This window comes from Nerophis ophidion, linkage group LG05 (genome assembly GCF_033978795.1).
Source record: "Nerophis ophidion isolate RoL-2023_Sa linkage group LG05, RoL_Noph_v1.0, whole genome shotgun sequence".
Classification (NCBI taxonomy): Eukaryota; Metazoa; Chordata; class Actinopteri; order Syngnathiformes; family Syngnathidae; genus Nerophis; species Nerophis ophidion.
The window spans coordinates 73,890,965-73,908,610 of record NC_084615.1 but is presented as its reverse complement, the minus strand read 5'-3'; the positions used below and the strand labels follow the sequence as shown (position 1 = coordinate 73,908,610).

General features: G+C 44.2%; 1 protein-coding gene across 1 annotated transcript; it reads right to left on the bottom strand.

Annotated features, from left to right (window-relative positions):
- Positions 1 to 470: 470 nt before the first annotated feature.
- LOC133552413 (neurogenic differentiation factor 1-like) lies at positions 471 to 1,358 on the bottom strand. The gene has a single exon (XM_061899610.1). The coding sequence runs from the start codon at positions 1,356 to 1,358 to the stop codon at positions 726 to 728; it is 633 nt and encodes a 210-aa protein (XP_061755594.1). The 3' UTR covers positions 471 to 725.
- Positions 1,359 to 17,646: the final 16,288 nt, after the last annotated feature.

The window sequence follows — 17,646 nt, the reverse complement described above, 5'->3', positions numbered from 1 at the left end:
GATTGGCAACACTAAATTGGCCCTAGTGTGTGAATGGGAGTGTAAATGTTGTCTGTCTATCTGTGTTGGCCCTGCGATGAGGTGGCGACTTGTCCAGGGTGTACCCTGCCTTCCGCCCGATTGTAGCTGAGATAGGCGCCAGCGACCCCAAAAGGGAATAAGCGGTAGAAAATGGATGGATGGATGGATGGTTAGTGTGTGGCTTGCCCCTCTGGGGGTTCTTCAGACCACCAAACACCGACATGAGAGCCTGTTTCAGGGTTACAATATTGTTTTATTTTTCAATAAGTCTCTCAGTTGCTGTCCAGCAATTGTATTTTTGTCTTTCGTTCTCGCTCGCGCTCTGGCTCCAGCCCCAACCCCGTCTCTCCTACTGGCTGCTGCTTATAACAGAGCGACAGGTGATTAGATATCAAGGCCCAGGTGGGCCATCTACGCACCTGTCGCTGATTTCGAGGCCTGTCCCGGCACACCCCAGTTTGCTGCAGGCCCGCAGCCCACACCCCCTCCACAGTTAGCTTCAGAATAACAATGTTATTACAAAGAATAAGAGACCTCTTATACCCTAGAAATGTTGGTCTTGCTTAAAAATGCACACATTTAGTTGTGTTCAGTGTTAAGAAAAATATTATATGGCTCTTAAGGAAATACTTTTTTGGAAACATTTGGCTTTTTGGCTTAGCCAAAAAGGTTCCCGACCCCTGATCTATATCCTAGTATTGATTTTAAAGTCTCCTGCTGAAATGTTCCTCCATGTCACTGAGGTGAGAAGATTCCCCATCACTGCTGGGGCAAGACGCGCTTTTGTTCAGGTCAGATTTAGGCCCATTAAGTGTGAGCAAGTCCCGCCGCTCTGCCCGTGGACTGCGGTCCGGCGTGAGCGTGTCCACCAGGTTCCTCCTGCAGGAGCTTTTGTCCGTGGACGCGGGGTGCGAGCTCCGGCACTCCCGCTGCACCACGCTGGCCAGAATCTCCGACAGCTCGGTGATGTAAATCTGCGCCATTTGCAGCGTGTCGTACTTGGACAGCTTCTTCTCGTTCTCCAGGGAGGGGATGACGCTCCTCAGCTCGTCGAAGGCTTTGTTGAGGCCGTGCATCCTCCTGCGCTCCCGCGCGTTGGCCGCCACCCGCCGGTGCCGCTGCGGCCCCGCGCGGTGGGGGGCCGTCTCGCCCGCCTCCTCGCGGCCGGAGTCGGGGACCCCCGGGGCGGACGCGCCGCCCGGCGTCCCCGGCGCATGGTGCTCCGCCGCCTCGGCTCTCACGGCGAAATGACACATCCAACTTTTGGGAGCGGCGTTGTTTGGCGTCAAGTCCTCGTCGTACTGGAGCCAGTTTGGAAGCTCTGTTTTGGTGCTCATCGTGCGCTCCCAAGTTAGTTGGCGCTGCAGCATGCATGCGACCATTTTATACAACTTCCCCATCCCCACCCCACCCCACCCTTGTCCCGGCCCGGACTGACTCTTGACAGGTTTGCTGCAGCCAAGCCCCCTTCTGAGCCTGCCAAAGAAATTAGACAAAGCTGGTCCTTTTTCTCGCTTTGTAACTCAATCACAACCTTATTATTATCCTCAAACAGAGGGTAGGCATGTGCATTAATCATTTAAGAGCGTCCCCTAAAGGGAAGCTTTACATCAGTGTTTTCCAACCTTTTTCGAGTTAAAGGGGAACATTATCACATTTTCAAAAGGGTTAAAAACAATAAAAAATCAGTTCCCAGTGGCTTGTTGTATTTTTGGAAGTTTTTTTTCAAAAAATATATCCCTAAATCAGGAGTCGGGAACCTTTTTGGCTGAGAGAGCCAAGAAGCCAAATATTTTAAAATGTATTTCCCTAAGAGCCATATAATTCCATCCATCCATTTTCTACCGCTTATTCCCTTTTGGGGTGGCGGGGGGCGCTGGAAAGCCTATCCCAGCTGCATTCAGCCAGAAGGCGGGGTACACCCTGGACAAGTCGCCATCTCATCGCAGGGCCAACACAGATAGACAGACAACATTCACACATCCATCCATCCATTTTCTACCGCTTATTCCCTTTTGGGGTCGCGGGGGGCGCTGGCGCCTATCCCAGCTGCATTCAGCCAGAAGGCGGGGTACACCCTGGACAAGTCGCCACCTCATCGCAGGGCCAACACAGATAGACAGACAACATTCACACTCACATTCACACACTAGGGCCAATTTAGTGTTGCCAATCAACCTATCCCCAGGTGCATGTCTTTGGAAGTGGGAGGAAGCCGGAGTACCCGGAGGGAACCCACGCATTCACGGGGAGAACATGCAAACTCCACACAGAAAGATCCCGAGCCTGGATTTGAACCCAGGTCTGCAGGACCTTTGTATTGTGAGGCAGACGCACTAACCCCTCTGTCACCGTGAAGCCAAAAGGGACTTGAGGGGCTCCTGTACTGGTACTTAAGTCTTACAAGGAACTGTCCGCCTGCTTAACAATCAGCTTTTAGTTTCTGTCCACTGACCAGGAAAGTTTTGCAGTGTATCTAAAAGATGAATAACGGTCATGCGGGAAACGCTGGTATGTGTCACTTTTGCCTAAAATTAATGCTACATTTCACCCAAAAAAAAAGACAAAATTAAGTTGTTTTTTAAAATCAATGACAAAAGTATTATATATTTGGAGCCATATAATATTTTTTTTAACACTGAACACGACTAAAGGCGTGCATTTTTAAGTAAGACCAACATTTCGAGAGTATAATAGGTCTCTTATTCTTTGTAATAACATTGTTATTCTGAAGCGAACTGTGGAGGGGGCGTGGCCTGCGCGCCTGCAGCAAAGCAGGATGTTGCCTGGACCGGCCTCGAAATCAGCGACAGGTGCGTAGATGGCCCACCTGGGCCTTGTTATCTAATCACTTGTCTCTCTGTTATAAGCAGCAGCCAGGAGGAGAGACAGGGTTGGGGCTGAAGCCAGAGAGCGAGTGAGGACGAAAGAGAAAAAGACAATTGCTGGAAAGCAACTGAGAGAAAAATAAAAAAAAACGATATTGTAACTCTAAAACAGGCTCTTGGTGGTCTGAAGAACCCCCAGGAGGGCAAGACCCATACTAACCAATAATGAATAAATTACTTCTTACCATTAATGCAACTTCTTGAACATAAAAAAGCATGAGAATGTTTTATATTTTGAACGTTATTTTTAACACTGTGATTACAAGTGGAATTATTCATTACTTATCGTGTTAAGCAATGTCATCTCAGATTTATCCGAGAGCCAGATGCAGTCATCAAAAGAGCCACATCTGGCTCTAGAGCCATAGGTTCCCTACCCCTGCCCTAAATAAAGCTTTAAAGTTCTTGATTTTCGCCATTTGCGATGCCACTGTCCATTTCCCTGTGACGTCATACAGGGCTGCCAATACAAACAACATGGCGGTTACCACAGCAAGATATAGTGACATTAGCTCGGATTCAGACTCGGATTTCAGCGGCTTAAGCGATTCAACAGATTACGCATGTATTGAAACAGATGGTCGGAGTATGGAGGCAGATAGCGAAAACGAAATTGAAGAAGAAATTGAAGCTATTGAGCGAATAGCTATTGACGCTATTCGGCCATAGCATGAGTGTACCTAATGAAGTGGCCCATAGCATGGCTGCCTTATTAGCATCGCCGGTAAAATGCGCGGACCAAACGATCAGGACTTTCGCATCTTGTGACACTGGAGCAACTTAAATCCGTCGATTGGTGTTTGTTTCGCATTAAATGTGGGTATCTGGTTTCAAATGTACATACAGCTAGCGGAAATAGCATGTTAGCTTCGATTAGCGTAGCATATTAGCCTCGATTAGCTGGCAGTCATGCTGTGACCAAATATGTCTGATTAGCACATAAGTCAACAACATCAACAAAACTCACCTTTGTGATTTCGTTGACTTAATCGTAGCAAATGCATCTGCAGGTTATCCATACATCTCTGTGCCATGTCTGTCTTAGCATCGCCGGTAAAATGTGGAGACACTTTGCCACATTCAATGGGGGTCTGGCGGCAGATTTCTTGCCAGTGGTGCAACTTGAATCCCTCCCTGTTAGTGTTGTTACACCTCCGACAACACACCGACGAGGCATGATGTCTCCAAGGTTCCAAAAAATAGTCGAAAAAACGGAAAATAACAGCGCTGAGACCCGGTGTTTGTAATGTGAAAATGAATATGGCGGGTGTGTTACCTCGGTGACGTCAGAACGCTAAAAGACAGATAAACAGAAAGGCGTTTAATTTGCCAAAATTCACCCATTTAGAGTTCGGATATCGGTTAAAAAAATACATGGTCTTTTTTTCTGCAACATCAAGGTATATATTGACGCTTACATAGGTTTGGTGATAATCCATCCATCCATTTTCTACTGCTTATTCCCTTTTGGGGTCGCGGGGGGCGCTGGCGCCTATCTCAGCTGCAATCGGGCGGAAGGCGGGGTACACCCTGGACAAGTCGCCACCTCATCGCAGGGTTTGGTGATAATGTTCCCCTTTAATCAATCAATCAATGTTTATTTATATAGCCCGAAATCACAAGTGTCTCATATAGCTCGGTTGGTAAAGTGGCCGTGCCAGCAACTTGGGGGTTGCAGGTTCGATTCCCACTCCCGCCATCCTAGTCACTGCTGTTGTGTCCTTGGGCAAGACACTTTACCCACCTGCTCCCAGTGCCACCCACACTGGTTTAAATGTAAAACTTAGATATTGGGTTTCACTATGTAAAGCGCTTTGAGTCATTAGAGAAAAGCGCTTTATAAATATATAATTCACTATGAGAAACCTTGGAGAGGACCGCATATGTTGACGGTAAAAGTCGTTGTCGCAATTGTTGGATATGACTTTAAACCATCCATCCATCCATTTTCTACCGCTTATTCCCATTTGGGGTTGCGGGGGGCGCTGGCGCCTATCTCAGCTACAATTGGGCGGAAGGCGGTGTACACCCTGGACAAGTCGCCACCTCATCGCAGGGCCAACACAGATAGACAGACAACATTCACACTCACATTCACACACTAGGGCCAATTTAGTGTTGCCAATCAACCTATCCCCAGGTGCATGTCTTTGGAAGTGGGAGGAAGCCGGAGTACCCGGAGGGAACCCACGCATTCACGGGGAGAACATGCAAACTCCACACAGAAAGATCCCGAGCCCGGGATTGAACCCAGGACTGCAGGACCTTCGTATTGTGAGGCAGACGCACTAACCCCTCTGCCACCGTGAAGCCCGACTTTAAACCATAATCAAGCAATACGGCTCTTGTCTCAAAGTACACTATATTGCCAAAAGTATTTGGCCACCTGTCCCAATGATGAGAATCAGGTGTCCTAATCACTTGTATAAAATCAAGCACCTAGGCATGGAGACTGTTTCTACAAACATTTGTGAAAGAATGGGCCGCTCCCAGTGATTTCCAGCGTGGAACTATCATAAGATGCTGACTGTGCCACATATTAGTCGAAAAATGTTCTCGCTCCTTAATATTCCAAATTCAACTTTATTATAAGAAAATGGAAGAGTTTGGGAACAACAGCAAGTCAGCCACCAAGTTGTAGGCCACATAAACTGACAGAGAGGGGTCAGCTGATGCTGAAGCACATATCAATCAATCAATGTTTATTTACAGTATATAGCCCTAAATCACAAGTGTCTCAAAGGGCTGCACAACCCACAACGACATCCTCGGTAGAGCCCACATAAGGGCAAGGAAAAACTCACACTCGATGGGACGTCGGTGACAGTGACAATGATGACTATGAGAAACCTTGGAGAGGACCGCATATGTGGTCAAACTTCTAGGGCAGTGGTTCTCAACCTTTTTTCAGTGATGTACCCCCTGTGAAATTTTTTTAAAATCAAGTATCCTTTAATCAGAGCAAAGCATTTTTGGTTGAAAAAAAGATATAAAGAAGTAAAATACAGCACTTTGTCATCAGTTTCTGATTGATAAAATTGTATAACAGTGCAAAATATTGCTCATTTGTTGTGGTCTTTCTTGAACTATTTGGAAAAAAAGATATACAAATAACGAAAAACTTGTTGAAAATTAAACAAGTGATTCAATTATAAATAAAGATTTCTACACATAGAAGTAATCATCAACTTAAAGTGCCCTCTTTGGGGATTGTAACAGAGATCAATTTAGATTCATGAACTTAATTCTAAACATTTCTCCACAAAAAAATAGATCTTTAACATCAATATTTATGTAACATGTCCACAAAAAAAATCTAGCTGTCAACACTGAATATTGATTGCATTGTTGTATTTTTTTCACAGTTTATGAACTCACATTCATATTTTGTTGAATTATTATTGAATACATATATTTATAAAGGATTTTTGAATTGTTAATATTTTTAGAATACTTAAAAAAAATATCACGTACCCCTTGGCATACCTTCAAGTACCCCCTTAGGGTACGCGTACCCCCACTGCTCTAGGGGACCGAAAGCAATGGATGTCGAGCGGGTCTAACATGATATTGTGAAAGTCCAATCTATAGTGTGAATCCAACATAATGGTGGGAGTCCAGTCCAAAGTGGATCCAATATAGGCACATTTATATTTTCAAAACTGTAACGTATTATTTTCGGGTCTCCCCATGTCTAGCATTAAAAGATTACAGTTGGTACAAAATGCGGCTGCTAGACTTTTGACAAGAACAAGAAAGTTTGATCACATTACGCCTGTACTGGCTCACCTGCACTGGCTTCCTGTGCACTTAAGATGTGACTTTAAGGTTTTACTACTTACGTATAAAATACTACACGGTCTAACTCCAGCCTATCTTGCCGATTGTATTGTACCATATGTCCCGGCAAGAAATCTGCGTTCAAAGGACTCCGGCTTATTAGTGATTCCCAAAGCTCCAAAAAAGTCTGCGGGCTATAGAGCGTTTTCCGTTCGGGCTCCAGTACTCTGGAATGCCCTCCCGGTAAAAGTTCGAGATGCCACCTCAGTAGAAGCATTTAAGTCTCACCTTAAAACTCATTTGTATACTCTAGCCCTTTTTAGACCAGTTGATCTGCCGTTTCTTTTCTTTTTCTCCTATGTCCCACTCTCCCTTGTGGAGGGGGTCCGGTCCGATCCGGTGGCCATGTATTGCTCGCCTGTGTATCGGCTGGGGACATCTCTGCGCTGCTGATCCGCCTCCGCTTGGGATGGTTTCCTGCTGGCTCCGCTGTGAACGGGACTCTCGCTGCTGTGTTGGATCCGCTTTGGACTGGACTCTCGCGACTGTGTTGGATCCACTATGGACTGAACTTTTCACAGTATCATGTTAGACACGCTCGACATCCATTGCTTTCGGTCCCCTAGAGGAGGGGGGAGGGGGGGGGTGTTGGGTTGCCCACATATATGGTCCTCTCCAAGGTTCTCATAGTCATCATTGTCACCGACGTCCCTACTGGGTGTGAGTTTTCCTTGCCCTTATGTGGGCCTGCTGAGGATGTCGTAGTGGTTTGTGCAGCCCTTTGAGACACTAGTGATTTAGGGCTATATAAGTAAACATTGATTGATTGATTGATTGAAAATACGGAGGCACACCACCTGCAATAAAGGGTTAAAAAAAAATGAAACTTCACCAAGTTTGTTGTTGTTTCCTGTGTGTGGTGTTTTAGTTTCGGTCTTGCGCTGTTATTTTGGTGACTCTTCCTGTTGTGTTGGTGTTCTCCTGGAGCAGCTGCACGCCTTCCCTTGAGTGCTATTGCCCGCACCTGCTTTGTTTTTGCAATCAAGACTATTTAAGTTGTGTGTACGCTATCCTTCTTTGTGGGGACATTGTTGGTTCTCATGTCATGTACGGATGTACTTTGTGGGCGCTGTCTCTGCTTTGATTGATTGACTGAAACTTGTATTAGTAGATTGCACAGTACAGTACATATTCCGTACAATTGACCACTAAATGGTAACACCCCAATACATTTTTCAACTTGTTTAAGTCGGGGTCGACGTTTTTATAAATTCATGGTAAAATGCTCCACACGCTGTAAGTTTTTGCTGTTGTCCAGCATTCTGTTTTTGTTTACTTTGTAGCCATCCATCCATCCATTTTCCTACCCCTTATTTCCTTTGGGGATGCGGGGGGCGCTGGTGCCTATCTCAGCTACGATCGGGCGGAAGGCGGGGTACACCCTGGACAAGTCGCCCCTCAACACAGGGCCTACACAGATAGACAGACAACATTCACACTCACATTCACACACTAGGGCCAATTTAGTGTTGCCAATCAACCTATCCCCAGGTGCATGTCTTTGGAAGTGGGAGGAAGCCGGAGTACCCGGAGGGAACCCACTAGAGATGCGCGGTTTGCGGTCCCATCCGCGGATTAACCGCGGGTCGGGCAGGTGACATGACGAAAACATTGATTTTAATTAGATTCGGGCGGGTGGCGGTTGAATCATTCGGAAATATTTGATATACATGGTTCTGGGATCGGTATCCTTTGCCATTCAAAGAGCCATTTAAGACCCGTGTCACAAAGCAAAGAAGACAATAGCAGACGCTAATATTCTCTAGAATGACTACCGGCAGTCACCCAGATAATAAATATTAGGGCGTGCTATGAAGTCATTGCCTTTGACACCTTCAACAACATGTACACACCGATTGATAGTCTGGCAACATGTTGTGTGCGGCTTCCGCAATCACACGTACAAGATTGAAAGGCATACTGGGTGATACAGAGTACACTGATGGTTGTGATATAAACAACTTTTTAACACTTACTAATATGCGCCACACTGTGAAGCCACACCAAACAAGATTGACAAACACATTTCATTCCGCCCGATTGTAGCTTAGATAGGCACCAGCGCCCCCTGCAAGTTCAATCCATTATGGATTGAACTTTTACAGTATCATGTTAGACCCGCTCGACATCCATTGCTTTCCTCCTCTCCAAGGTTCTCATAGTCATCATTGTCACCGACGTCCCACTGGGTGTGAGTTTTCCTTGCCCTTATGTGGGCCTACCGAGGATGTCGTAGTGGTTTGTGCAGCCCTTTGAAACACTAGTGATTTAGGGCTATATAAGTAAACATTGATTGATTGATTGATTGACTGATTTGTGAAAGAACGAGCCGCTCTCAGTGATTTCCAGCGTGGAACTGTCATAGGACGCCACCTGCGCAACAAACGCTTTTCCGTCTGGCAATCTGATGGACTAGTCTGAGTTTGGAGGTTGCCAGGAGAACGGTACATTTCGGATTGCATTGTGCTGATTGTGAAATTTGGTGGAGGAGGAATTATGGTGGGTTGTTGTTTTTCCGGAGTTGGGCTTGGCCCCTTAGTTCCAGTGAAATAAATTATGAATGCTCCAGGATACCAAAACATTTTGGACAATTCCATGCTCACAACCTTGTGGGAACAATTTGGAGCAGTTTGAATTAGACCAGAGACTGAGAGCCAGACCTTCTCGACCAATATCAGTGTGTGACCTCACCAATGCGCTTTTGGAAGAATTGTGCAAAATTCCTATAAACACACTCCACAACCTTGTGGACAGCCTTTCGAGAAGTGTAAAAAGCTGTGGGTTAGGAATGGGATGGCACTTCAATCAATCAATCAATGTTTACTTATATAGCCCTAAATCACTAGTGTCTCAAAGGGCTGCACAAACCACTACGACATCCTCGGTAGGCCCACATAAGGGCAAGGAAAACTCACACCCAGTGGGACGTCGGTGACAATAATGACTATGAGAACCTTGGAGAGGAGGAAAGCAATGGATGTCGAGCGGGTCTAACATGATACTGTGAAAGTTCAATCCATAATGGATCCAACACAGTCGCGAGAGTCCAGTCCAAAGCGGATCCAACACAGCAGCGAGAGTCCCGTTCACAGCGGAGCCAGCAGGAAACCATCCCAAGCGGAGGCCACTTCAAGTTCATATGTGAGTCAAGTTTAATACCTTTGGCAAAATAGTCTCGCTCTTGTCTCAAAGTAGGTGTATTGTCACCACCTGTCACATCACGCTGTGACTTATTTTGAGTTTATTGCTTTTTTCCTGTGCGTACTGTTTTAGTTCTTGTCTTGCGCTCCTATTTTGGTGGCTTTTTGTCTTTTTTTTTTTCCTGTAAACATATTTTCCTTTGAGTGCTGTTCCCCGCATCTACTTTTTTTTTTTAGCAATCAAGAATATTTCAGTTGTTTTTATCCTTCTTTGTGGGAACATTGTGGATTGTCATGTCATGTTCGGACGTACATTGTGGATGCCGTCTTTGCTCCGCAGTAAGTCTTTGCTGTGGTCCAGCATTCTGTTTTCGTTTACTTTGCAGCCAGTTCAGTTTTAGTTTTGTTCTGCATAGCCATGCCTAAGCTTCAATGCCTTTTCTTAAGAGCACTCACCTTTTGTTAATTTTTGGTTTAAGAATTAGACACCTTTTTTTTTACCTGCACCATGCCTCCCGCTGTTCCCGACGTCTACAAAGCAATTGGCTACCTGCTGCCACCTACTGATATGGACGAGTATTACACAGTTACTCTGCCGAGCTCTAGACAGCAACACATAAATTCCAGACTATAATTACTGGTTTGCAAAAAATATTTTTAACCCAGATAAGTGAAATTAGATAATCTCCCATAGCACACCAGACGGTATCTCACGGCACAGTGGTTGAAAAGCGGTCCCTTTAATCCACAATTAAGATTTGACAATTGTTCTACACAAGTGTCTCTTTAGGTGGCGTCCGTGGAAAATAGATTTAGATTTATTTCTCATGGACTTGTCAAACAAATTGTAAACAGTATTTGCAGAAGAATAATAAAAGCAGCAGGTGGAAGGCAAGGCCCGAGAGACACACCTGTCAATGGCACAGCCAAGATAACTGATAAGTAGTCTTCTCAAAGCCATTTATGAATCATTAAAAAGGCCATAGATGTGTTACGGCATTACATGCATGAGACCCAGCAACTTCTGCAGAAGACATTTGTCTTTTGCACTTGAGTCTGACAAAATAATTAGTTCAGTTTCAGTTTAGTTTGAACATGCATACGATGCAATGTAAAGCATCCCATAGCAGAGCTTATTTAATCCTACCCCTTTAGATGACATAGCAATTTAACCCATTTCCTTGTTCTCTGTAACAGAACAGGGAATAAATAAACAATATACAAACCCCGTTTCCGTATGAGTTGGGAAATTGTGTTAGATGTAAATATAAACGGAATACAATGATTTGCAAATCCTTTTCAACCCATATTCAGTTGAATGCACTACAAAGACAAGATATTTGATGTTCAAACTAGTAAACTTTTTTTTTTGAAAATATTAATTAACAAGTAGTTGGGAAAGGGCATGTTCACCACTGTGTTACATCACCTTTTCTTTTAACAACACTCAATAAACGTTTGGGAACAGAGGAAACTAATTGTTGAAGCTTTGATATTATGGTAAGAGTCATTCAAATAACTATAACATATAGAACATGCTATACGTTTACCAAAAAAATCTGTCACTCCTAATCGATAAATCCCATGAAATCTTATACGTCTAGTCTCTTACGTGAATGAGCTAAATAATATTATTTGATATTTTACGGTATTGTGTTAATAATTTCTCCTGAGTATAAAAAAAACTGCAACCTATAGTCCGAAAAATACAGTAGTTGCTCTGGATTAAATGTAGCTAAACTACAGTGGATGCTATCCCCAGAGAATTGTAGCAAGCTACAAGGCAATAGTAGCTTGGTTCATCAACACAAAATGTTAAATTAACACTCATTCGCTCCACATACCCCCTTTCAAAAGATATGCCAGGGACCCCCATGAGAGAAGATTTACAAACCCCGTTTCCATATGAGTAGGGAAATTGTGTTACATGTAAATATAAACGGAATACAATAATTTGCAAATCCTTTTCAACCCATATTCTGTTGAATGCACTACAAAGACAACATATTTGATGTTCAAACTCATAAACTTTATTATTATTTTTTTTTGCAAATAATAATTAACTTGGAATTTCACGCCTGCAATGTGTGTCAAAGTAGTTGGCACACGTTTGGGAACTGAGGAAACTAATTTTTGAAGCTTTGAAAGTGGAATTCTTTCCCATTCTTGTTTTATGTAGAGCTTCAGTCATTCAACAGTCCGGGGTCTCCGCTGTCGTATTTTACGCTTCATAATGCGCCACACATTTCGATGGGAGACAGGTCTGGACTGCAGGCGGGCCAGGAAAGTACACACACTCTTTTTTTAAAAAAGCCACGCGGTTGTAACACTTGTCTTGCTGAAATAAGCAGGGGCGTCCATGATAACGTTGCTTGAATGACAACATATGTCCAAAACCTGTATGTACCTTTTAGCATTAATGGTGCCTTCACAGATGTGTAAGTTACCCATGCCTTGGGCACTAATGCACCCCCATACCATCACAGATGCTGGCTTTTGAACTTTGCGCCTATAACAATCCGAATAGTTAATTTCCTCTTTGTTCCAGAGGACACCACGTCCTCTGTTTCCAAATATAATTTGAAATGTGGACTCGTCAGACCACAGAACACTTTTCCACTTTGCATCAGTCCATCTTAGATGAGCTCGGGCCCAGCGAAGCCGGCGGCGTTCCTTGGTGATGTTGATAAATGGGTTTTGCTTTGCATAGCAGAGTTTTAACTTGTACTTACAGATGTAGGGACCAACTATAGTTACTGACAGTGGTTTTATGAAGTGTTCCTGAGCGCATGTGGTGATATCCTTTACACACTGATGTCTGTTTTTGATGCAGTCCCGCCTGAGGGTTCAATGGTCCGTAATATCATCGCTTACGTGCAGTGATTTCTCCAGATTCTCTGAAGCTTTTGATGATTTCACGGACCGTAGATGGTAAAATCCCTAAATTCCTTGCAATAGCTCGTTCAGAAATGTTGTTCTAAAACTGTTCGACAATTTGCTTACAAATTAGTGACCCTCACCCCATCCTTGTTTGTGAATTACTCAGCATTTCATGGAAGCTGCTTTTATACCCAATCATGGCACCCACCTGTTCCCAATTAGCCTGCACACATGTGGGCTGTTCCAAATAAGTGTTTGATGAGCATTCGTCATCTTAATCAGTATTTATTGCCACCTTTCCCAACTTCTTTGTCATGTGTTGCTGGCATCAAATTCTAAAGTTTATGATTATTTGCAAAAAAAACATGGTTATCAGTTTGAACATCAAATATGTTGTCTTTGTAGCATATTCAACTGAATATGGGTTGAAAACCCAAATCATTGTATTTTGTTTATATTTACATCTAACACAATTTCCCAACTCATATGGAAACAGGGTTTGTATGTATGTATGGATGTATGTATGTATGTAGTTACCTAAGCATTTCATTATAATTTTTTGAGTACCCTGTAAACATTTTTAGATTTTACAGTTAAAAAAAAAATGGAGGCTGATGTTGCCAGAATTTTATCGTTATTATTATTATTATTATTATTATTGTTTTTACACCATATTACTGTAAATGAAATGAAAGAACAGTATTATTGTTCTTTAACGGGCCCTGCGATTAGGTGGCGACTTGTCCAGTGTGTAGCTCGCCTACCCCCCGATATTAGCTGAGATAGGCTCCAGTGACCCCCCCCCCAAACCCCCCAAAAAAGGGACAAGTGGTAAAAAATGGATTGAGAGATGTTTTTCAACAGTAAAATTCATGCAATGTAGTGGTATTCTTCTTCCTCCAAACACGACGAGTTGAGTTTATACCAAAAAGTTCTATTTTGGTTTCATCTGACCACATGACATTCTCCCAATCCTCTGCTGTATCATCCATGTATCCATTTTGGTATAAACTCAACTCGTCGTGTTTGGAGGAAGAAGACTACTGAGTTGCATCCCAAGAACACCATACCTACTGTGAAGCATGGGGGTGGAAACATCATGCTTTGGGGCTGTTTTTCTGCTAAGGGGACAGGACGATTGATCCGTGTTAAGGAAAGAATGAATGGGGCCATGTATCGTGAGATTTTGAGCCAAAACCTCCTTCCATCAGTGAGAGCTTTGAATGGTTGACCAAATACTTATTTTCCACCATAATTTACAAATAAATTCTTTAAAATTCCTACAATGTGAATTCCTGGATTTTTTCCTGGATTATATTCTTAACGGAACATTTAAAGTTTTGGTGCTGTTTACTGGCGTCATCTTGCAGTTTACGCGTATCTCTTGTGTTTTACTGCATCTACTGGTCATACTTATTACACCATGTACCAAATAAAATGGCTTCTAGGTCGGTGAGCACAACCAGAATTATGCCGTACATTAGGTGCACCGGGTTATAGGGCGTATTGTCGTTTTTTGAGAAAATGAATGGATTTTTATTGCGCCTTACAGTCGACGTGAGTACACACTGCTAGAAACTGCAAAAAAACCCACTATTTCTCACTGTTAATTGGAATTGGTTCCGTTAAACCCATTTCCATGATGTAGGATTATTATCAGGAAATCAAATATTTTTAATAGAATGGGGCCATTTATCTTGAGATTTTGAGCTAAAACTTCCTTCCATCATTGAGAGCTTTGAATGGTTGACCAAATACTTATTTTCCATCATAATTTATAAATAAATTATTAAAAATTCCTACAATGTGAATTCTAGATTTTTTTTTTTTTTCGCATTCTGTCTCTCACAGTTGAAGTGTACCTATGATGAAAATTACAGAACTCTGTCATCATTTTAAGTGGGAGAACTTGCACAATCGGTGGCTGACTAAATGCTTTTTTGCCCCCACTGTATATATATAATAATTCCAAGGTCTCAAGGTTGGCAAGAATGATGGTACTGTCTGGTCATTTTACGAAAACTCCTATGATCCACCATGGAAGCCTGGCCTCCTTATTATTGCATTTGAGGAAAACACAAATCTGAGATAATTGAGGCAACAAATTCAGCGTGCCTATCATCTGCCGTCCCCTGGCACCTCACACCAGCCGCACACCTCGGTCATGAGCCGGGTCGCCCGCGCCTCCCATATGCCGCTCGCAGCGGCCACTCGGCTTTCAACTCCGACGCTCTACGCTGTGACACAGGAGCTTAATGCCTCATTAGGTCATCAATTACACCAGAGGAACCATCCCAGCACCGGCGTGCACATTTCGACGCGTCGGGGCGATGCCGACTTGAACAAATGAAGTATCTCCCCTTTCTCTTTCGCCGTTTGCGTGACAAGCATGACTGAGCACCAGTAAAGAAAATCACCGTGACCTGCCTCGCGCCAGCAGTTTAATGAGGCCTGGTCTTAGTTGAATAAATCGGCACACTCCGTCCCGGGGTGTCCATTCAGTTTTTGGTGCTGCATGAATATTTCATTCCTTCAGCCCCACTGGCAGAGCAACAGCCTGCAACCCTGAGTGCTGCCTTTCAAAAAAAAAAAAAAAATGCTGCCTCACTTCCCATCTGGTGCCGGGCTGAGCAGGGGAGGTGTGAGGAACATTTCGAAGGTCAACGCCTCGTGACCTCCTGCGGGAGAGACACTGATGCCTCCCAGCAGGCACCAGGCAGGGAGGAGACGGTCATTGAGACGGTGGCTGGCATCTCCGCGGACTTGCAGCGTGCATAATGTGACGGGGAGGGTGGGACGCGCGGAGAGAGAAAACTTCAATGAAGGATAACTTCAACTTGTTGCGTGGCTTGAAAGTAAAACTTTCCCAACCAGCGAGGCCCATCTATCAACACTGTGGACTTAAGTATCGGAGGACATGATGACATGACCTCGGACTATGTTAAGGTAACGTGTGGAGTGCCCCAGGGTTCGGTCCTTGGCCCTGTACTCTTCAGCATCTACATGCTGCCGCTAGGTGACATCATACGCAAATACGGTATTAGCTTTCACTGTTATGCTGATGACACCCAACTCTACATGCCCCTAAAGCTGACCAACACGCCGGACTGTAGTCAGTTGGAAGCGTGTCTTAATGAAATTAAACAATGGATGTCCGCTAACTTTTTGCAACTTAATGCCAAAAAAACGGAAATGCTGATTATCGGTCCTGCTAGACACCGACCTCTATTTAATAATACAACTTTAACATTTGACAACCAAATAATAAAACAAGGTGACTCTGTAAAAAATCTGGGTATTATCTTCGACCCAACTCTCTCCTTTGAGGCACACATTAAAAGCGTTACTAAAACGGCCTTCTTTCATCTCCGTAATATCGCTAAAATTCGCTCCATTTTGTCCACTAAAGACGCTGAGATCATTATCCATGCGTTTGTTACGTCTCGTCTCGATTACTGTAACGTATTATTTTCGGGTCTCCCCATGTCTAGCATTAAAAGATTACAGTTGGTACAAAATGCGGCTGCTAGACTTTTGACAGGAACAAGAAAGTTTGATCACATTACGCCTGTACTGGCTCACCTGCACTGGCTTCCTGTGCACTTAAGATGTGACTTTAAGGTTTTACTACTTACGTATAAAATACTACACGGTCTAGCTCCATCCTATCTTGCCGATTGTATTGTACCATATGTCCCGGCAAGAAATCTGCGTTCAAAAGACTCCGGCTTATTAGTGATCCCCAAAGCCCAAAAAAAGTCTGCGGGCTATAGAGCGTTTTCCGTTCGGGCTCCAGTACTCTGGAATGCCCTCCCGGTAACAGTTCGAGATGCCACCTCAGTAGAAGCATTTAAGTCTCACCTTAAAACTCATCTGTATACTCTAGCCTTTAAATAGACCTCCTTTTTAGACCAGTTGATCTGCCACTTCTTTTCTTTCTCCTATGTCCCCCCCTCCCTTTTGGAGGGGGTCCGGTCTGATGACCATGGATGAAGTACTGGCTGTCCAGAGTCGAGACCCAGGATGGACCGCTCGTCGGGACCCAGGATGGACCGCTCGCCTGTATCGGTTGGGGACATCTCTACGCTGCTGATCCGCCTCCGCTTGAGATGGTTTCCTGTGGACGGGACTCTCGCTGCTGTCTTGGATCCGCTTGAACTGAACTCTCGCGGCTGTGTTGGAGCCACTATGGATTGAACTTTCACAGTATCATGTTAGACCCGCTCGACATCCATTGCTTTCGGTCCCCTAGAGGGGGGGGGGTTGCCCACATCTGAGGTCCTCTCCAAGGTTTCTCATAGTCAGCATTGTCACTGGCGTCCCACTGGATGTGAATTCTCCCTGCCCACTGGGTGTGAGTTTTCCTTGCCCTTTTGTGGGTTCTTCCGAGGATGTTGTAGTCGTAATAATTTGTGCAGTCCTTTGAGACATTTGTGATTTGGGGCTATATAAATAAACATTGATTGATTGATTGATTGACATTTTTAAGTACAGTTAAAGTACCACTGATAGTCACAAACACACTAGGTGTGGTGAAATGACCCTCTGCATTTGATCTATCCCCTTGTTCCACCCCCTGGGTTGTGAGGGGAGCAGTGAGCAGCAACGGAGGTCACGCCTGAGAATATTTTTTGCTGATTCAACCCCCAATTCCAGCCCTTGTTGCTGAGAGCTAAACAATGAGGTAAAGCAGGGGTGGGCATTACGTCGATCTCGGAGGGTGTGTCAGTCGATCTCAAGCCAGGCATTAAAAAATAGACATAAAAATGAGCAATCATCAATCATACCAAGACTTCACTTTCGTCAGTTGTTTGACATTCTCGGCACCCGAGGATCTTGTGAGATGACGCTGGCTGCTGCGAGCTCATATTTAAGAA

Coding starts and splice junctions, on each gene's coding strand:
- LOC133552413 (XM_061899610.1), bottom strand. CDS start 1,358: ATGAGCACCAAAACAGAGCTTCCAAACTGGCTCCAGTACGACGAGGAC.